The 22,661-nt window shown below is 41.7% G+C and overlaps 1 protein-coding gene across 3 annotated transcripts; it reads right to left on the minus strand.

The window, feature by feature from the left end:
* Positions 1-8,349: 8,349 nt before the first annotated feature.
* LOC121573901 (FYN-binding protein 1-like) lies at positions 8,350-21,454 on the minus strand. Of its 3 annotated transcripts, none has more exons than XM_041886290.1 (18): positions 21,305-21,454; positions 15,639-16,629; positions 14,651-14,777; positions 14,135-14,231; positions 13,982-14,028; positions 13,657-13,783; positions 13,244-13,403; positions 12,498-12,630; positions 12,307-12,326; positions 12,120-12,192; positions 11,902-11,997; positions 10,175-10,215; positions 9,939-10,020; positions 9,721-9,820; positions 9,468-9,630; positions 9,342-9,375; positions 9,199-9,230; positions 8,350-9,009 (listed from the first exon to the last, which is right to left on the minus strand). In XM_041886290.1, the coding sequence occupies exons 1-18, from the start codon at positions 21,305-21,307 to the stop codon at positions 8,987-8,989; spliced, it is 2,349 nt and encodes a 782-aa protein (XP_041742224.1). In that variant the 5' UTR covers positions 21,308-21,454; the 3' UTR covers positions 8,350-8,986. The 3 variants fall into 3 exon arrangements, with proteins under 3 accessions (XP_041742224.1, XP_041742222.1, XP_041742225.1); XM_041886288.1 differs by having other exon boundaries at positions 15,639-16,632; XM_041886291.1 differs by lacking the exon at positions 11,902-11,997 and having other exon boundaries at positions 15,639-16,632.
* Positions 21,455-22,661: the final 1,207 nt, after the last annotated feature.

Consider the following 22,661-nt stretch of genomic DNA (forward strand, 5'->3'; position numbering starts at 1 on the left):
CTGTCCCAATATGGCGTCTGCATTTCGGCACTAGTCTCCTCAGTCTATCTCTATGGTTGAACCTGGGCAGAAGAGTGTGTGGCAGTAGCATTGACTCAGCACTTTCTTAGATTGGCCTATGACCTGAATCCTGGGATTTATGCTAAACTGGGCCAGGATTACTACCTAGTCCTTCTTCCTGTCATTGAAGGGCAGGGTGACAGTCCCAGACATACAGTTTACACCTGGGAACCAGACAGGTAGCTTTACAATTTATTCCATTCCATTTAGACAGTAGAACACACAAGGGTATAGACAAATATTTTCCGATTTGAGATTTTAACACCTCTTTAAAATTATACAAATGTTTCAGCTAAGTTTCACAGAGGAAGTTTGTGAAACATCTGGGTAAAAAAAAGAGAAGACATTTGGTTGAATTTGGATGTGTTTTGTGAGTACTGGAAGTTGTTAGTATTATACTAATAATTGTAAACATCTTAACAAATATATCAGAGAAGAATAATGTAATATATTAAACTAATTATGTTTATCATTAATGTATTATTCTTCTAACATGACAGAGTAGATCCATAGACAGTTCATTTCAGGATGGTGTCTTCAGAGGCTGTGGGGGAGAAAATAAAAAAAACATGCTTCACACATGTTCAAATCAAACATTTCTTCAGTTACATCTGCACTGTATCCCCTAGCTGATGGTATCATACGGTTCTTATGCTGGGATAACCGTTGATCTCAGGCAGCTGTATAAGCATAGCAGGAGATTTTCCAACAACCTTTTCTTGGCGACACTTTCTTTGTTCTCGATTAGGAGAGGCACCGTTGCCTTATAATACTTATGTGTCCAGTTGCAGGTGGTACCCCAAAAAACAGAATATTCAGACAAACATTCAATCCAGTTTTTGCACCGCGTGAGGAGGTTCCTCACCATCGAAGCTGCTGCACATCTCGCATTTCCCAACATTTTTGCAGGAACTAGTCGTTTATATGCGATGTAGCCAAGTGTAGAGGTAGATGACAGCGCGTCACACAGTGTGACCAAAACAATGATTTACATTGTTAAAATAAAGGTTCAATAGATTCAAAAATCTCACTCGATTAATATTGTTCTGAATATTCTCTGGTTTTTGGAGTACCACCTGCAACTGGACACCGAAGTTTATAACTCTCCTAATCGTGAACGAAGAAAGTATCGCCAAGAAAAGGTTGGTCGAAAAATCTCCTATGCCTATACAGCTGCCTGAGATCAACAGTTATCCCAGCATGATAAGAACTGTATGATACCATCAGCTATTCATTTCCCCTAACATTGAGGTTTTTTTTATTTACCTTCCGCAAGCGCTTTGGCAATTTTCTCCTGTTCTTCTCGTATCTTCTTCTCTGCTTCCTCAACCCGCCTCTCTTCCTCAGCTCTTGGCTTCAGATAGTCTGTAAGGGAAATGCAGAGATGACATTCAGTGACATTGCAATAATGATCATTCAAAATACCTTCGGGTGACATTACCACAATCTTATATCTTGTAGGGAGGCAGGTAGCCTAGCGGTTAAGAGCGTTGGGCCAGTAACCAAAAGGTCACTGGATTGAATCCCCAGGCCGACTAGGTGGAAAATCTGTTGATGTGCCCTTGAGCAAGGCACTTAACCTTAATTGTTCTTGTAAATCGCTCTGGATAAGAGCGTCTGCTAAATAAAAATGTAACGTTACTTACCATATCTCTGTTTGCCATAGAACATGCCAATGAGCAAGAATGACCACCTTGCCGTCTGAAATAAAGGAAAACAGACTAGTTGATTTACCCAGCTTAAAAGTATTGACCTCTATCTAAACTGGTTGACTTTCAGTCGTCTTTTGGGAGAATATTTCATTAAAGTTAGTTTCTGACGCGCTAACTAGACTTCATCTTAGATTACTTGGAACGCCCCCAGTTAGCCATGTTAGTCTATAAAGTGGCCCGCTGTCGGCAAGAAGCCAATACTATGACCTTCCCTCAGAATTATTACAAGTCAATGAACTAAACTACTATTGTCATTGATTTTGGCTGGATTATTTAGTTACGCTAGCTGGCTAGTTTTATGGCAGGCATATCGTTAGTCAACGTTAGCTTGCTAGCAAGCTAGCTGGCTAACCCTCATTGATTGAACCAGTCAATGTCATACGATGAAAGCTCACGTTAGTAATCTAACAGTCCAGACGTCTGGTTTTAACATGACATTAAAATAACCTTTTGTATTCATCATATACTTTCAATGGAGTTAGTTATACAACACAATTTAATGAAATAAATATGGTTTTACCTTGATGACAGGCGAGACTACAACTGGAGGAACCATATTGCGGTTGTGAGATTGAGGAAGTGCGTAGCCAGGGAGGAGTGTTGATAGAAGATCAAATCGATTTTTCGGACCAGGTCTGTCTTTGTACTTTTCGTTATTTTGATTAAGGCCAGAGAAAGCATTGAAGTATCATAAATCTCATGCAGAAAAATAATGCAACTTTTATTTATTTGTTATTATGTGATTCAACGTTATTTCTATGGCATGGCCTTTATATAAAATCAATACATTTGTTCCCTCGCACTTTCATCCAGGAAGTTCAGGGCTATGACATACAATGTAATTCTTCTTCTTCGTCTTCTTCTTCTTCTTCTGTGGGTTTTATGGCGGACTACAACCCCAAAAGGTGTATTGCTGCCACCAACTGGACGGGTTGAAACCAAAACAAGGTAAAAAGAAAATCCATGCGTGATAGGGAAACTAACTTAATCCACCCAAATAAAAATAGTACATTGACAAAACAAAACAAAACTCCCACTTCTTCCTTCTTTCAATTCTCCATATCTAGGGCCTGAGAGGGTGGTACGGGTTGTGGCAATATTCCATGTAACTCCTTCGCTGAGAAATCTTTCAGCCCCAGGAACCGCTCCGCCACTTCTACAATGATTTCTATCTTCCTGGACCTTCTCTCCACCTTGGCAGTGCCATTTATCACCATAGCTATAAAGGCCACAAAGTCCACCTTCTTAACCTTTAAAATGTCAGGATCCTGTTGGTGAAAGGCAACCCTTGCAGCCTGCAGTGAAGGCCTATCCACCACCATGGACTCTTCAAGTGCATCATTCAAACCCTCAACCATTTTAACAGCTGCTGCATATGATATGCTCTGGATAGCCCTGACTTTGGCCACCTCATTCCCTTTCACCCTTGTGAGGCAATCGAAAGACGTGGCTTCATGGTTCCCACCACAATTGTAACATGTCACATTTTCATCACTTTTATAACACATTATGTGATCTTTTACACAAGTTGGACATCTCAGCTTCTCCCTTCTGCAAACACTTGAAACATGACCAAAAGCTTTACAATGATCACACTGCATTGGTCTTGGGATAAATGCTCTGATTCTGTAGTTAATATACCCTAACTGCACTTGAGTAGGGAGAGACTCCATCACTTTTTCTTCATTCACCACACGATTCATCCGACTTGCATCAATCACTCCAGGAATATATTTCATCTCTTCAACATCTACTTCCCACGAGACGCCAGATATAACCCTCTTGAGGGGTGCCCTGTTCCTAAGAGACACATACGACACTTCAAACTTATCAAATCGGGTGAGACGCAACACACGTTTCTTCTGATCCTCAGAAGCACAAAAAATCAAAACCAGCTCGCCTCTCGTTATTCTCACAGCCTTCACTCTACCCAGCACTCTCTTCACCAGTTTGGATATCTCAAATGGATTCCTCAAGATTGGTCATTCTATCAGCTGCTCCTCATTTACAAACCGTCCTCCTACAATATACAAAGTGACTTTCTCTTCACTGTACTCTACATTGCTCCGTTTTCCATTCTTTTGGACAATATTCCAATTCTCCTTGATTCTACCGTCATTAGATTCAGAATCCACTTCATCATCCGCTTCCGCCATCTTTTTTCCATCCACAACCTCCATACAATGTAATGTGGTCATGGACTCTAGTGATGGGAAGTTCGGCTCATTTTACTGACTTAGATCTTTTCGACTTGTTCAGTCAAGAAAACAAATCTTTCGACTCATTTCGTTCATTTGAGTCAGTAATGCCCAGAGCATGCAGGACCCCCTACCGGCGAACTGAACTCGAAAGACTCGTGATTCTACAAGCTTCTCGTTCACATATCGTTCACCATAAGGGGCTTATTGGAGCTGTAATTTGTGACTGAAACTTGTAAACGTGTGCTCTTCACAATGTACTTGGTTAATTGCTAGGCATACAAATAAGATTATTTCTTGATAGACCTATATTTGAAACGAGGTCTAGTTGTGGCCGCAACCGGACTAGATTGTAAATTGTAGCTCAGTTGGTAGAGCATGGCGTTTGCAATGCCAGGGTTGTGGGTTCGATTCCCACGGGGGGCCAGTATGAAAAAATATATAAATAATGTATGCACTCACTAATTGTAAGTCGCTCTGGATAAGAGCGTCTGCTAAATGACTAAAATGTAAATGTAAATTACTCTTGGCGGAATGCATTGCTTGCTGACATGACCCATGTGACTACTAGGACTTCGAGAGCTGGTGTAAGCCAGACTAGATAAGCACAATGTCGTTCGCGAATTGCAGACCCCCAAACAATTTGTGATCGAGTTTGTTGAGCAGAGGCTGTGTATGTTTTGTTTCTACAAAGCTGTGACCATCATAACATTCAATAGTCAATTAATTGCGTTCATTCTTGCACCATGCAATCAATATCAGTTCTAAACATGTATTTTTCTTCTCTATACTCATGATCTATTTCCCTGCTCGCATATGACAGACAGTTATTTTAGTTGGTGGTCGGGGCACATCTCTGGAGACGCTGAGCTGGAGGAGCATGTCTTTATCCTGCTGTAGGCCTCATTCTTATAGAGTACCACAGTATGAGTCATAATACCCATAAAACCTAGCATTCAAACAAGGAAATGGTTCCAACCAGGTTGCTGCCTGCAGGTTGTTCGCATGAGGTTCCTTGAGTGGTGAAGCGTGTAGAGTTGATCCATACTTCGGAGAATGGGAAATGGTGGCGAGTACTGGGGAAGGACTGCCTCACGGGGAAGGACTGCCCGTTCCATGATCTCGCCATCACGGTTGACAACTTTGTTGTGTCCTCCTCCCAGAGTGCGAAGAGCCTTGGCGTGACCCTGGACAACACCCTGTCGTTCTCCGCTAACATCAAGGCGGTGACCCGATCCTGTAGGTTCATGCTCTACAACATTCGGAGAGTACGACCCTGCCTTACACAGGAAGCGGCACAGGTCCTAATCCAGGCACTTCCCTTCTGGATTATTGCAACTCGCTGTTGGCCGGGCTCCCTGCCTGTGCCATTAAACCCCTACAACTCATCCAGAATGCCGCAGCCCGTCTGGTGTTCAACCTTCCCAAGTTCTCTCACGTCACCTAGCTCCTCTGCACACTCCACTGGCTTCCAGTTGAAGCTCGCATCTGCTACAAGACCATGGTGCTTGCCTACGGAGCTGTGAGGGAAACGGCACCTCCGTACCTTCAGGCTCTGATCAGTCCCTACACCCAAACGAGGGCATTGCATTCATCCACCTCTGGCCTGCTGGCTCCCCTACCTCTGCGGAAGCACAGTTCCCGCTCAGCCCAGTGAAAACTGTTCGCTGCTCTGGCATCCCAATGGTGGAACAAGCTCCCTCACGACACCAGGACAGCGGAGTCACTCACCACCTTCCGGAGACATTTGAAACCCCACCTCTTTAAGGAATACCTGGGATAGGATAAAGTAATCCTTCTACCCCCCCCCTTACCCCACCCCACCCCACCCCAGCCAAAAAAAACAACATTGTAAAGTGGTTATCCCACTGGCTATAAGGTGAATGCACCCATTTATAAGTCGCTCTGGATAAGAGCGTCTGCTAAATGACGTAAATGTAATGTAAATGTACTGCAGATTAAATTGAGTTGGTGAAGCAATAGCTGTGCTGGAATGCGAACAATATGGGTGTCAGTTCTGATGGTATGGAGAGAGAGGATGAGGATCAAGGACCAGAATGGTCGGTAGTGGAAAGACATAGGAAGAAGAGAGATCATGATACAGAAAGCAGTGGAGCGTCTAGTAAAGAAAGCATAAAGAGGGCCAAGGTAGGAAGCAAGAGTAATGATGTGTTGCAGTGGAAAGTGGTGATAGTGTTTTATGAGACCACAGGGCCTCACTTACACCCTATCCGACTAACTAATGCCGTAGAGAAAGAGGTAGGTGAAGTGAAATTAGCTCGGTTCATTGGAAATGGTAGATTGTTAATATTGTGTGGTAGCCAGGCTCAGTAAGAGAAGATTTTGAAAATGGAAAAGCTTGATTGGAATAAGATTAAAAGCCATGTCCCTGGTGCTAGATTGAGGGGAGTCATCACTGGGGTCCCAATATCTATGTCCACAGATGATATTAAAGAAAATGTGAAGGGAGGCAGAGTGATTGAGGCCAAAAGTTTAATCAGTAGGAAAGAGGGTCAAAGAAGTGAAAGCTTATCAGTGATGCTGAGGTTTGAGAAAGTCTTGCCGGGAAAAGTACAGATAGGATTCCTTAGTTTCAATGTTAGAGAATTTGTCCCATATGCACTGCAGTTTTTAAATGCCAAAGAATGGGACATGTAGCTGCTCAGTGTAAAGGAAATAAAAGATGTGCCAAGTGTGTAGGGGCACATGATTACGGTGAATGGGGAAGCAATGTGAAGGTTAAGTGCTGTAATTGTGGGGGAGAACACAGTGCAGCATTTGGTGGATGCCAGCTACAGGGAGAGGCTATAGAGGTTCAGAGATTTGGATCAGTCATGATGTATCATATGCAGAGGCCGTAAAACAGATTGGTAGAACTACAGTGCGGACTGATGTAGCTTACATCAAATCAAATCAAACTTTATTTGTCACATGCGCCGAATACAACAGGTGCAACCTTACCGTGAAATGCTTACTTACAAGCCCTTAACCAACAATGCAGTTCAAGAAAGAGTTAAGAAAATATTTGCCAAATAAACAGAAGTAAAATTTTTTAAAAAGTAACACAATAAAATAACAATAACAAGGCTATATGTGGTAGAAGTTAGTTGGGATTTATTTTGTTTTGAATTGTATTTTCATGGTAGTACAGAATTGGTCAGATCATGATTGATTGTACATTCCAGTACAGTAGGTAGCGGCATGCACTTAAACGATTGCTTGCGGATCGTCATGATATTATAGAAGAAGAAGAAGAAGAAGAAGAAGAAGAAGAAGAAGAAGAAGAAGAAGAAGAAGAAGAAGAAGAAGAAGAAGAAGAAGAATTACAATTACATTGTATGTCATAGCCCTGACCTTTCTTGATGAGTGCAAGGGAACAAATGTCTTGATTTTATATAAAGCCCATGCCATAGAAATAACATTGAATCACATAATAACACATTTATAAGTAACATTATTTTCATTGTTTCATTTTTCTGCATGAGATTTATGAGACTTCACTGCTTTCTCTGGTCTTAATCAAAATAACGAAAAGTACAAAGACGGACCTGGTCCGAATAATCGATTTGATCTGCTATCAACACTCCCCCTTGGCTACGCACTTCCTCAATCTCACAACCGCAATATGGTTCCTCCAGTTGTAGTCTCGCCTGTCATCAAGGTAAACTATATTTATTGTATTAAATTGTGTTGTATAACTAACTCCATTGAAAGTATATGATGAATACAAAAGGTTATTTTAATGTCATGTTAAAATCAGACGTCTGGCCTGTTAGAAAAATTACTAATGTGAAATGGTTCCAATGGTTTTTCCACCATTCATTTTTCCCATTGGGGATTTTCTAAACACTTCCAATAAGGGCTGTGTTTCGTGTAGGCTTACCGTGGCGTGACATTTTGATAACCGTGTAAATCTCTCTAGGAACAAGGTGACTTTTATCAATATTTTCGCCTGTATTTACCCCCCAAAATGAAATGCTAATTAGATGCTAATGTAGCTATTATAAAGAACTACAAATGCCATGATGATCTGGACGAGACTGCCTACTCGAGACAAAGGTAAGAATCTCTGGATTAACTATCTAATGTTAGCTAAATGTAGTAATGAATAAATTGGCTATATTTCTTTGAATTGACAATTCTGTGAACTGTCTTGTGCACATTTAAAATTGACACAATACCTGTTAGCAAAGGTGTCAGTTAGCGATGACGTGCAAGAGGGATTTGTAGTCTTGCATGATGTCTACTTTGATGCTAATGAGCATTTTTGAATCTGAGAGTAAATAGAGCCGAATATATTGATAAAAGTCACCTTGTCCGAGAGATTTACATGGTTATCATAACGTCACACCCTTATTTTAAGTGTTTCTAAGTTGAAAAATTAATGGTGGAAAAACGATTGGAACCATTTCTCTGTTTGACCGTTGGGTTTTATGGGTATTATGACACCTCCACCTTGGGGCTCTATTATAGCTCAGTGGTAGGATTCATTGCTGCCAGCACTAGCAGGTCAAGCGAACAACTAAAATGAACGAGTCACTCAGTCAGTAAAAAGAGTAGTTAAAAAAAACAAATCGTTTTCGAACTGCACATCACTAATGGACTCTGACTTTCAGTAGGCCTACAATACGACATAACCTGTCAAGTGATAACCAGCCAACCATATGACAACTGATCTGACATGCTATATTTGGCATCAAATGGTAAATACTTTTTTTGATGAAAATGTATCATCATCAACCTTTGTTTTCAATCAGCGTGTAATGTCTCTTGTTGAATATGGAATATAAGTATTCAAATATGGTTCAATATAAAATCTTAACATTGTATGTAATTTAGGCCTATTCATTGCAAAGTCACAATTATTCATTAAGGGAGGAAGTGTCTGTGGACTGTATTGTTCTAGAATGAAAACCACGTCACCTCAAAATAACCACAATAAATTAGATAAAGATTATTAATATAAACAAGAAAACCCCCAAAATACAAATATCGGCATCACTTTGTAGACAGTGTTCAGTCGTTGTCATAGACACAATCTGCAAAGAAATGACAACTATTAATAGAAATGACTGAAATATGTGAAAACATTTCCTCCGACATGAAAACATATCAGCACCATATTGCAAGAATTAAATTGATAGCGTTGATCACTTGAGCTTCTGATTTGGCATCTTGTATGATATTCATTATTAAATGCCATTGCATGTCAAAAGTCTGAAACGTACCATCGCCAATGTCATCATAGATATCAGCATCTCTGTAAAAGCAAAACAGTTCCGTTTAGTGAACTGTTAATAAAATACTATACAGTATATTACGTGTATTTATGGATGTGTTTTTGTATTATCTGTATTTGTGTTGTACTTACTCTACTACAATATGGCTGGTCAAGACGTAGCCAACTAAAGGAGTGAGAGATAGGGGGAGATCATTAAAGTTAGCCCCCTTGCAGATTAGTTTTATTGCAGAATGCCTATGTATCATTGTTACTCACACTTTCCCTCCTCGTTCCTGCAGATTAGTTTGTTGTCTACAGGCTTAACGATGACATCCAGAGTCTCCCCAGGTCTCAACGGCAGATCTTTACTGCTCCACTTCTTATTGGCCAAGGTGGAAACGATGGTCACCTGATACAGTACCTGGATCTCCCCATCATACTATAGGTATGAGAGGTTAGGTTTGAGGGTCGAACAAATGTACACAAAATGTCAAATTATAAATGTAAATTGTGATAATAGCCAACTTACCTTGAACTTCTTTCTGAATTCCTTCTCTTCCTTCTCAAATTTCTTTATCTTTTTAGGATCTTTGTCCTCAACCTTACCCTTGGTTTTACTTTGTGAGAGACTGAAGAGAGGAAAACGTGACATTATCTAAATGTTTCCCAGTGGCTGATAAGGACATTCTTATGTAATTACAGCAAGTTTGTTTAAACATGGGTCAGAAAAAATCTCTCTGTCATTACCTGCTGATAGGTGGAGGCGGATGAAAGTTAGTGGCATCAACATCATCATAAATCTCTGTATCACTGACCTCAGAAGATTGTTCTATAACAACAAGAGATACAGAGAAAGAATATCAAGAACACATTGAAATGTAAGTGAAGTTAACAGTACTTCTCAAACTTCTATTCTTCAGTTTTTGTAATGCCACCGACACAGGCACACATAGTCATTCTGGATATTAAACATATTAAGTTACCAGTATTTCCTGCCTGGTCAAACTGGGAAGGTGGGGGTACTCTGAAAATGACAAAAACTGAATTAAAATATTAGTCCATGTTATGTCTGGTATAATTTGATTTGATTGATTGTGGGTTCATTGTAATCAAAAGGACACAAATCAATATAGAGAATCTAGCAATAATACCCCCCAAAAAAGTCAACAAATCACCACCAATTGAACTATGATTAGAAAGATTTTTTCACACCTGTACATAGAACATTGTAAGTAAGTGCATCTACAGTAGATGTATAGACAGAATGAAATGGAGAAGGTTGTTAATTCATTAAAGGATGTACAAAAACAGTATTTTATCTAATGATTTACAGTGCTTGACTTGGGCTGGAGCTCACCGAAGCTAAGTACAGTTACCCCAAACTTTCTACTGCTTGAGCTCCTGTTCCTCTTATAGAATATTAGCTCAAACGTATTGTGGAGCTCCTGCACCTACACTACCGTTCAAAAGTTTGGGGTCACTTAGAAATGTCCTTGTTTTCGAAAGAAAAGCATTTTTTGTCCATTAAAATAACATCAAATCGATCAGAAATAAAGTGTAGACATTGTTAATGTTGTAAATGGCTATTGTAGCTGGAAATGGCTGATTTTTAATGGAATATCTACATAGGCGTACAGAGGCCCATTATCAGCAACCATCAGTCCTGTGTTCCAATGGCACGTTGTGTTTGCTAATCCAAGTTGATCATTTTAAAAGGCTAATTGATCATTAGAAAACCTTTTTGTAATTATGTTAGCACAGCTGAAAACTGTTGTGCTGATTAAAGAAGCAATAAAACTGGCCTTCTTGAGACTAGTTGAGTATCTGGAGCATCAGCAATTGTGGGTTCGAATACAGGCTCAAAATGGCCAGAAACAAATAACTTTATTCTGAAACTCGTCAGTCTATTCTTGTTCTGAGAAATGAAGGCTATTCCATGCGAGAAATTGCCAAGAAACTGAAGATCTCGTACAACGCTGTGTACTACTCCCTTCACAGAACAGCGCAAACTGGCTCTAACCAGAATAGAGGGAGGAGTGGGAGGCCCCGGTGCACAACTGAGCAAGAGGACAAATACATTAGCGTGTCTAGTTTGAGAAACAGACGCCTCACAGGTCCTCAACTGGCAGCTTCATTAAATATTACCCACAAAACACCAGTCTCAACGTTAACAGTGAAGAGGCGACTCCGGGATGCTGACCTAGGTAGAGTTGCAAAGAAAAAGTCCAGTGTCTGTTTTCTTTTGCCCATCTTAATCTTTTCTTTTTATTGGCCAGTCTGAGATACAGCGTTGTACGAGATCTTCAGTTTCTTGGCAATTTCTCGCATGGAATAGCCTTCATTTCTCAGAACAAGAATAGACTGGCGAGTTTTAGTAGAAAGTTATTTGTTTTTAGCCATTTTGATCCTGTAATCAAACCCACAATTGCTGACGCTCCAGATACTCAACTAGTCTCTTTCGAAAACAAGGACATTTCTAAGTGACCACAAACTGTTGAACGGTAGTGTAAATATTAACAGTACCGATACCCAACATGAGTACTAGCACCTATTTCAGTCCAAGTCAAGCACTGATGAATTAAGTATGATTTCATTAAATTATTCAGTAATTAAGTAATGAATCCCTTCTGTTCCTCCTGATTAGTGATTTGGGGTTATAGGGTTAGGAGGTAATGACAGTGTATTTTCCTGATCCATCTTATAGTATTACTCAATTTTGCTGCCTGGGCTTTTCCTCCACTCCTCGAAGCCCTTAAACATCCAAGAGCGAGGTTTAGGAGGTGATCTGGAGTCCGAGGGGCTAGGGCTGCACATACACACTTATTCACATACTTACACTCACACAGACACATGCATAGAAAGTATACACTCACAGGTGAATGTACGCCAATGAATCTACACCATCATAGTGCAGCATGATATTCTCACCTGACGTCGAAGCTTGAATCGTCAAGATCATCATATATGTCCCCATCCTTCTCAGGAGGTGGAGGAAGAACCACTAGGAATGATCAAGATAAATATGTAATCTAGATTGAACTAAAGTCATTTGTGACCACATTGCCATATTGTGTTGTTCAGTTTCAATATTACGTTTTTGTCTTTTGAAACTTACCTCCTGGACCCTTGATCCCACTGGAATGAGGAGGACATCATTTCATTGGATCACATAATTACACAATCAAAACAAAAGACAGGAAGATATTCATGTAGTGCATTATTATAATAAGGTATTCATATCTTTACAATGGTTATTTGTCTCAAATGTTTTTTTTAAAGTGTCAGCGGGTTCGAGAGACATTTTACCTGCTGAGGTCATTACGAAAGTCCACATCATCGTATACCTCCGGTTCGTGTTCCATATGACTGGATATAGACACGCCCTGACGCTTCAGGGTGTCAAAGTCAATCTGAACCGACTCAGTCTTCACATAGCCATCTGCAAATATACGGAGCACATGTTAGAGTCTTACATATGAAGAACAGTCAAAAGGATGTGAGGGAGAAAAGTACTCTGTAATAGGTGCGAGATGGAGTAGAGGAGGAGGAGGAGGAGGAGGAGGAGGAGGAGGAGGAGGACCAGGAGGAGGAGGAGGAGGAGGAGGAGGAGGAGCAGGAGCAGGAGCAGGAGCAGGAGCAGGAGCAGGAGCAGGAGCAGGAGCAGGAGCAGGAGCAGGAGGAGGAGGTAGTAGAGGAGGAGGAGGAGGAGGAGCAGGAAGAGTAGGGGGAGGAGGAGGAGGAGAAGCAGGAGGAGGAGGAGGAGGAGGAGCAGGTGGAGCAGGAGGAGGAGGAGCAGGAGGAGGAGGAGGAGCAGGAGCAGGAGGAGGAGGAGGAGGAGCAGGAGGAGGAGCAGGAAGAGCAGAAGGAGGAGGAGGAGGAGCAGGAGGAGGAGCAGGTGGAGCAGGTGGAGGAGGAGCAGGAGGAGGAGGAGGAGGCAGAGCAGAAGGAGGAGGAGGAGGAGCAGGTGAGGAGGAGCAGGAGGAGGAGGAGGAGGAGCAGGAGGAACAGGAGGAGGCGGAGGAGGAGGTGGAGGAGACAGGGTTGCCACTTACAGGAGCCGTCCTGTGACCTCCCTAGCCAGCGTCCCTCTGGGTTGTCCAAAACACGCATGATCTCAATAGACTCTCCCTGCTTCAGCCCCAGGTCCGTCTTACTCCCTTTACTGTCCACTCTGGCCTGGACCCTGTGGATGACCTCCAGTGGACCAGTCAGCTGCCACATAAGGAAACATAAATACATGATAGAAGATGCAGCGTAAACACATTCACTTCACAAATATTATACCGGATGGACTCCATGATACCTACAATACGAATATGAAAAATAAATTAAAAAATAATGTATGCACTAACTGTAAGTCGCTCTGGATAAGAGCGTCTGCTAAATGACTAAAATGTAAAATGTAAATGTAAATACAGCAAGATCTAGGGGAACTACTGACCAACAGGCTTTTGCAAACACTTACTTTGAATTTCTTTCTGGCCTCTTGTTCTTTCCTCTCACGTTCTTTTTGTTCTTTCTTTTCCACCTCCTGTCGTTTTTTCTCCTCCCTCTCTCTCTTCTTCTCTTGCTCCTTTGATTCCACTGTCCCCCTGATTAGAAATAAGTGTCAGTGGTGTTAATGCTCACTAGAGGGCAGTGTTCATCAAAACCGTAGACTTGGTCTCAGACATCTCAACAGCTTTTGGGCACTATAGAGTCCTCTATCTCTATGTCTAAAACCTGTTCCACATTTCACAGATTGGTACAATAGAAAAAGTTGAATAGAAAATGGAGGCAATCTTTCTCACCATCTTTCATCAAGATCTTCATACATTTCTTCATCACTTTCACTGTCCTATTGGATGAAAAAGATGCAGTCAGAATACTGTAAGCCTGTACGGTGGTATTTTATCAAATACATAGGCCTAAATTGGACAAATAAAAAATTATAAAACATTCACCTTAGTCATTTGACTAGGATGTCCTCCAGAGGGAGGGGGTGGAGGGTTGTTCATTAACCCCACATCATCATAGTTCTCATCTGGGTCAGGTTGGATTCTGGAGGCAGAGACACAAAGTCAGTCAACTGGCCAAAATGACCCACCACATCACAATGAAAGTAAGGTCAGTGTACAAGTATCCCACTGGGCACAGACGTCAATTCAACATCGATTCCATGTTGGTTCAATGTAATTTCATTGAAATTATGTGGAAACAACGTTGATTCAACCAGTGTGTGCCCAGTGGTATTCTACTTTGAAAGTTACTGAAGGAAATAATGAATAGTAGGGTATAAACAAAACACTGGGTTTTGTGAACGGGATAGTGTGCTGTTTCTATGCTCTGAAGCAAGTACAGTGTCTCTACAGGCCTATGTGTTTTTACTTATGTATGTACTTCAATGCGAGTAGTGGTATTCTCTAATATTGGCAGTTTTTCACACGACAGTCCTCTGATTATCAGAGTCCGATACTCACATGGCTTCTGGTGGTCGCGGGGGCAGGCTAGGGGCCATGGGGTGAGAGGGCAGGGGTGGGGCCATATGGTTACTGGGGTGAGAGGCAGGGGGTGGGGGAACAGATCCCTTCCTTAACCCAGCAGGACCTTCAGGGGAGACAATACAGGCCTTTAGATTACCTCCTCACACATACAGTGAAGAAGGAAATTGCATGCACATTTTCATTTTCAAATCAGCTGCATATAGTAATTGAATAAGGCCTCAGTCCAGCTTGTTCTATGGACGTTATTCTGTAGTTGAAAGGGAGAATGGCAGAGTTTGAGATAAAATCCCTTTTACCCTTGGATACCAATGACTGAATATGTTGAATTTCATCCTGCATGTAGACAACAATCATTAGTCAAATCCATAGATAGTGTCTGTAACAGCTTTGGCCTACATTCTCACCAGGAGGAGTGTGGAATTCGCATTGGATTGTTCTCTCTGCTGACTAACAGTAATGCATGCAAACCAGGCTGAAATCTATCTTTAGTCAAAACCATATTCACATGTGGAACCTTTCACTTGAATATGTGCCTGTTTAAAGAGGAACTTCCCAGTAAGGGAGCACACATCAGCTGTAGAAAGGAGGAGGAAAAAATTGAAACTAGAGAGGGAACTTAATTAGAGGAACCATGCAATCCTGCATCTTTGGTTTTACATTTTGATGTTAAATTACAGTGCAGCTGCGTGTTTAACTTCACTTATTCTTTATGTAATGGAGCTTCTATAAAGCTGTGTGTGTGTGTGTGTGTGTGTGTGTGTGTGTGTGTGTGTGCTCTCTACTACCTGTCTCTGGGGGTTCTGATCAGTGGAGCATACAACCACATAAACCACTCTGGTCTGTGTGCAAGACTGTGAGTCTGAACAACTGGAGCATGTTTAGAAAACCACAGCAGAAGCATCTTAGCAGCTGATAGATTTGACCTTATGTGACTCATTAGTTACATTAAAGACAGAACACTTACTATCGGCACTAGCCTCTGTGCCCTTCTTGAACTTTTCCAAGTTGACCGTAGGAGGCCTGTTGGGTTTGACTGGGGCAGTCCCCAATGCCAGGATATTGGGCAGGGGGTTCCTTTTGGGTGTGGACGGGCTACTGTTGCTCACCCCCACGACCGGGGAGGTGGGACCCAGCGGCTTCTTAATAAAGCTGGGTTTCCTACTGTCTATAGGTTTAGTAAGACAAGAGTCGCTGGAAGTGAGGGGAAGTTTGGCTATTTCCTTTACCCCATTCTCAGACAGGGTTTCTCCTCTATTGAACACATTCTGTGCAGTCCTGAAGTTGGAGGGTTTGAGGGTAGAAGCTCCTCCGAACGGTTTGATTGTAGAATCCACTGCTCCAGCCACATTATCCTCTGTCTGTGGACGCATCTTTACAATGGAGCTAATGTTTTTTTTGGAAGGGGGTATTTTGGGTGGGATGGAGTTCGGGGTACCCCCACTATCGTCGGGTTTGGGGCTGCTGTCTTTGACCCAGGAGGGTTTGGCCACACCCAGCGGAGGTTTGGGGAAGGCAGGCTTGGCGTCAGACAGGGTCAAGCTCAGAGAGGGCTTCTGGAGAGGGAGTTTGGGCGGAGGGCTTTTGACCTCAGCGTCCTGGGATATCTCTGGGCCAGGTGGTTTGAGTTTAACGGGGTACTGTTTGACAACGGAGGGTTTGCTGTCCTCTTGGGCGTTTCCAAACTTACTAGGGATCGCTTTGATTCTGTGCAAGTCCCTGACTTCTGGAGCACTCAAGGTGGAGATGGTGCTCTTGAGGAATTTGGGTTTGGGCGCGGTGGAGGCTGCGCTGCCTGAGAGGCTGATCTCCAGGGCAGGTTTCTTAGGCTGGATAGGGGGTCCAGAGGACAGGGTGGGGTGCACTGCAGGTTTTGGACGTTCTGTAGAGATACCCTCTGTGGCATTTCCCCCCGCGTTGAAGCGAGCCATGATGGACTTCACATCAGACTTGTTGTCCTGCTGGCAGGAAACAGAGAGAGACTACTGAGGAGGAAGTGTGTTTTATGTATACACTTTTATATGAATTTGAGGAAGACGGAAACATTTAATGTCATTCACATCAATATTGCATTATCGATTCATTAACCACCATTGAAAAACACAGGCACATCTAATGAGGGAGCTAGAGAAAGAAGAGAGGGAGAGAGAGAGAGAGCGAGAGAGACAGGAGGAAGAAAGCAGAAGGTTGTAACAGTTGTTCAATAACTGACATTTAGAAATTCCTGCAACCTCCACACGTACAGCTTCTCATTCCAAACCATTCACAACATCTAAGAGAAAAGTTGATCCATGATTTTACAGCTCAGATTGAGTTTCTTTGAAGGACAGACTCTAAAAAGTATCCTAAGCATTATGACGAACCCCGAGTAAACTACAGTGGGGAAAAAAAGTATTTAGTCAGCCACCAATTGTGCAAGTTCTCCCACTTAAAAAGATGAGAGAGGCCTGTAATTTTCATCATAGGTACACGTCAACTATGACAGACAAAATGAGAAAAAAATTCCAGAAAATCACATTGTAGGATTTTTAATGAATTTATTTGCAAATCATGGTGGAAAATAAGTATTTGGTCAATAACAAAAGTTTCTCAATACTTTGTTATATACCCTTTGTTGGCAATGACACAGGTCAAACGTTTTCTGTAAGTCTTCACAAGGTTTTCACACACTGTTGCTGGTATTTTGGCCCATTCCTCCATGCAGATCTCCTCTAGAGCAGTGATGTTTTGGGGCTGTCGCTGGGCAACACGGACCTTCAACTCCCTCCAAAGATTTTCTATGGGGTTGAGATCTGGAGACTGGCTAGGCCACTCCAGGACCTTGAAATGCTTCTTACGAAGCCATGTTTGGGATCATTGTCATGCTGAAAGACCCAGCCACGTTTCATCTTCAATGCCCTTGCTGATGGAAGGAGGTTTTCATCAAAATCTCACGATACATGGCCCCATTCATTCTTTCCTTTACACGGATCAGTCGTCCTGGTCCCTTTGCAGAAAAACAGCCCCAAAGCATGATGTTTCCACCCCCATGCTCCACAGTAGGTATGTTGTTCTTTGGATGCAACTCAGCATTCTTTGTCCTCCAAACACGACGAGTTGAGTTTTTACCAAAAAGTTCTATTTTGGTTTCATCTGACCATATGACATTCTCCCAATCCTCTTCTGGATCATCCAAATGCACTCTAGCAAACTTCAGACGGGCCTGGACATGTACTGGCTTAAGCAGGGGACACGTCTGGCAATGCAGGATTTGAGTCCCTGGTGGCGTAGTGTGTTACTGATGGTAGGCTTTGTTACTTTGGTCCCAGCTCTCTGCAGGTCATTCACTAGGTCCCCCCGTGTGGTTCTGGGATTTTTGCTCACCGTTCTTGTGATCTTTTTGACCCCACAGGGTGAGATCTTGCGTGGAGCCCCAGATCGAGGGAGATTATCAGTGGTCTTGTATGTCTTCCATTTCCTAATAATTGCTCCCACAGTTGATTTCTTCAAACCAAGCTGCTTACCTATTGCAGATTCAGTCTTCCCAGCCTAGTGCAGGTCTACAATTTTGTTTCTGGTGTCCTTTGACAGCTCTTTGGTCTTGGCCATAGTGGAGTTTGGAGTGTGACTGTTTGAGGTTGTGGACAGGTGTCTTTTATACTGATAACAAGTTCAAACAGGTGCCATTAATACAGGTAACGAGTGGAGGACAGAGGAGCCTCTTAAAGAAGAAGTTACAGGTCTGTGAGAGCCAGAAATCTTGCTTGTTTGTAGGTGACCAAATACTTATTTTCCACCATAATTTGCAAATAAATTCATTAAAAATCCTACAATGGGATTTTCTGGATTTTTTTCTCTCAATTTGTCTGTCATAGTTGACGTGTACCTATGATGAAAATTACAGGCCTCTCTCATCTGGGAGAACTTGCACAATTGGTGGCTGACTAAATACTTTTTTCCCCCACTGTATATTGTGTTTGCACCATATTGGTATTTTTAACCTCTCACTAAAGTAAGCCAACAACGATTCACCTACCTCTCCGTGTCTTGAAGTGCTAAGAGCACTAAGCCCCTCAGGACCCAGTGTGTGACAGATCACACAGGAAATGCAACAAAGTAATGGTGCTAAACAGGAAGTGGACACATATGTGTTTTGTCCTCGCATTGCTTGATTAACCCATGCTCCGCTTTGTTTTTCATTGACAATATAGTCAATCTAACGATAATGATTCTGCTACTTACTATTTGACAAAAACAATATCTTGAATGGCTGGCTGTTAAAATAGCTGTGTAAATATAATTATGATGACCTAAGACGGCCGAAATAATCAGATTACCACTCTATGATGAAAGAGTTCTTTAACTTCTGTGTCCACCTACATTGTTGTTGTAGCTGAAGCATCTTGTTCATCCTGTATTTCCTTACTCAAGATGCAAATGACAAAAAAGTTTATCTGTGGTTTGTCTGTGGGAACTGTAGGTTCTGGGAACTCTCCTCTGGTGAGAGGTTTTGAACATGCATCTGTTATAAGCTGCACTAGTGATAGCTGCAGTAAAATACTATGCTTCATGGTGTTGTTGATAACAAGGGATAGGTGGTGGATGGCTTTCCTCTTGAGGTTTGTTTGAATCGAGACAGAGCAACCTATCATGAGGAAGTGCTGATAAGTCCAGAGGACAGACATTCCTATTGCACAAGGCTGATGGCCGCCTGGCCAGGGAGGAACAAACTGTGCTGTTGTTGAACTTCAGGGGACGGACAATGGAGACAGCTAGGGGGGCAGAAGTGTCCATAGGAAGTGGCATCAACTCATCAATTAGTTAAACATATGTTAACACTTGTTTCACAGTGTATTGTATTTCATGAATACACAAATAGCCTAATAAATTGTGTCATGTCATATAAAGAGCAATGACTTGTAACGCAGCCATAGAGGGAGATTACTTATTAGGTATCTGAATATCATTCCCACTGGTTCTGCTTAAAGCAGTCAATGCACGTGACATTTTCAATCATTAGCTAAACACTACCTTTTGCCTCATTGGTGAGCATGAATTACTATTTCTCAACTCTGTAGTTTCCCCCCAGAAACCACACGGAATCCACTTACATTTTAGTCATTTTAGCAGACGCTCTTCTACAGAGCGACTTACAGTTAGTGAGTGCATACATTTTCATACTTTTTTCATACTGGCCCCCCGTGGGAAACGAACCCACAACCCTGGCGTTGGAAGCGCCATGCTCTACCAACTGAGCTACACTTCAGCTGGAATCCACTTAATTAGTTAATGTCCCTTATAAATGTATCTATTTGGAAGCTAATCATTATTCAACAAAGATCTAAAGGGGAATGTGTCACTGTCTGTCTGTTACGGGTGTGCTGAAGGCTGTGAGACGTACAACCCACTGAACAACATTCAAAACAGGGACTCAGAGGCGGAGAAGTGTGACAATGCTATCTCATGTTTATGACCTTACAGACACAGTGGGTTTCACTTGGTTTCACAAAGACACTAAAGAAGGTCCTTTCAGCATCCTCCTGTCTCTAGTCACCTCACCAGACATGTGCTGCATTTCTAGCAGGAGTAAATTACAGCCAATAACAGAGATTCTACGGTAACACATTGACTGTTTTTATCCATGAGATTAGTTGGCTGTGAGCTGGGGATTATTTTGGTATGACACGGCCTGGAGCAGTTACATAACATCCATGGATGAAAAAAAAAAAGTATTGAGTAAAAGCAAAGAGGAACCAAAGGTTTCTTCAAGTTGAAAAGGCTGTATTACACAATCCAGACTGCCACAACCCTGTTTAGCAAAACTGGTTAAGAGCTACTCTAATAATAAAAAAAACAAAAAGACATCTACAAGTTTTCTAATCTCCATCGCATAGCGCTTTCATAAAACTTCCAAGAAAAGTTTACAAAGAAAACAGGGCACCGTATAACAAAGAAGAAAATGAAAATATAATACTGTACATTTACAAAACTATAGTAATAAATCAACGGGCTACCACCTGCTCCTACCTGCCACTAGACTACGGTGTACAACAAGGACTGAAAATACCCCCAGTAAAGCTTTCCCAAGTTACTTTTTCTGCCCTGTTTACATGTATATCCATATCCTACATGTTTTATGTATAAACCCACCTAGACCACTCCAGTATACCTGCACATTGAATAGGGTACTGGCACTGACATGTATATACTTGCATTCTCATGTTTCTTTAACTCTCATCGTAGTTCTATTTTTTTTGACTATGTTATTATTATCTATGTTATTATTATCACTTCATTGTTGGAAAGATCTCTCAAGGTTAGAATTTCACTGTACCACAGGAGGTTGGTGGCACCTCAATTGGGGAGAATGGGCTCATGGTAATGACTGGAGTGGAATGAGTGGCATGGTATCAAATACATCAAACATATGGTTTCCAGGTGTTTGATGCCATTCCATTTGCTCCGTTCTGGCCATTATTATGAGCCGTTCTCCCCTCAACAGCCTCCTGTTAACTGTACTGTCTTACACCTGTTGTATCCTGTGCACAAGGCGAATAAACGTTGAAACTTGAAGTTAGTTATACAGTAGCTAATAAAGATTTTACTTCTCAGAGTCCCAACTCATGATGATATGATTGTAAGGCAGGTACTCACCATAGTGGGAAAAGTCAGCGCCCAGAGAATCTACCTAGTCTGTACGTGGTCTGGTGCCCCTTGGGTAGGGGAGAGTCTTTGTTTGTGCATGTGAATGAGTTCCTCTGTGTGTACTGAATGTATGTGTGTGTGAGAGAGATTGAGTGAGAGTGAGTGTGTGTGTGTAAGCATTTGTGACCTCAGTGTCTGTGTGCTTTTAACTACTTCCCCTCTCTGCAGAGTGACTCCTGTTGAGTCATAAGTATGGCAGCCTTATCTCTCTCCATCTACTGTATTTGCCTATTCCAAGCAGCCCCACTGCTCTTTCCATCTCCACTGAACCACCAGTGTCACACGTCTACTGTAATGTTTGTCATGTGAAATACGGCCTCTCTCCTCCTCTGGACATACGTCATGGACTAGTATACAAAACCCTGTAATAAAATTGACTTTATTATTTGAGGGGGGGGTTAGGGGGGGGTTAGAGACACAAAGACAGAAAGTCCACTGGCAAATGCAATCAAACTTGAGGGCTCGCAAATATGTAATTGAAGGATTAATGTTGTTGTTGTTTATTGTTGAGAGAGACTGTGGGAATGAAATGAAAAGTGTCTGGATGAATGCTGTGTGAAATTTTAGATACGACCTATCCAAGATCTTCAGTGAAATAGATTGATCTGAAATTAACAACTTATTAGTCCAAACTGAAATAATGGAAAGATGGAGGAAGGTCTGTCTTTGACAGTTTTTTACTGCAAAATTTTCCCGGTGTGCTGTAACTTTCTTTTTTACTATGTGCTGCACCTAGTTATCAGCATCCAGTTCAAAGCTGATGAACATATGTTTTCTCCCCCCACAAATCCTACTTTAATTGCTCCGAGGCCCAGCATGAAAGACAACAGCCCAAAAGCCAGGTCAAATACTGTACAACCACATTCTTTAGACCCATCTTATTCCTATTCTATGTTTACAGATGTAGGATCTTAATTTGAGCCAGTTTGCTACAGCAGGAAAATATTCCTGAAGCAACAGGAAATTATTATGTTTATAATTAATGGACATTTTTGTTGGGGTTGATACATTTTTCACAATGGAAAATCAAGTCTGAAATTTCAAAGTGGAAATGACAAACTTCAGAAGCCTTTTAAAACCTTGAATACATTATAAGTTGTGCATTTCCTGCATTGCAGGAAAGTTCACCTGCAACAGGGTGATTAAATTAAGATCCTACATCTGTAGGTTAGCATGAAACACAGATAACTATTAGCCTACAACTAATCACCTGACCTTCTGTTGTCAAACCAATTTATATTCTACTACCTGGATATTAACATTAGTCTACAAGTCTATAACAAACTGTAAGAGTTGGAGTTATTTT

The sequence above is a fragment of the Coregonus clupeaformis genome, chromosome 9 (assembly GCF_020615455.1).
Source record: "Coregonus clupeaformis isolate EN_2021a chromosome 9, ASM2061545v1, whole genome shotgun sequence".
NCBI classification, from domain to species: Eukaryota; Metazoa; Chordata; class Actinopteri; order Salmoniformes; family Salmonidae; genus Coregonus; species Coregonus clupeaformis.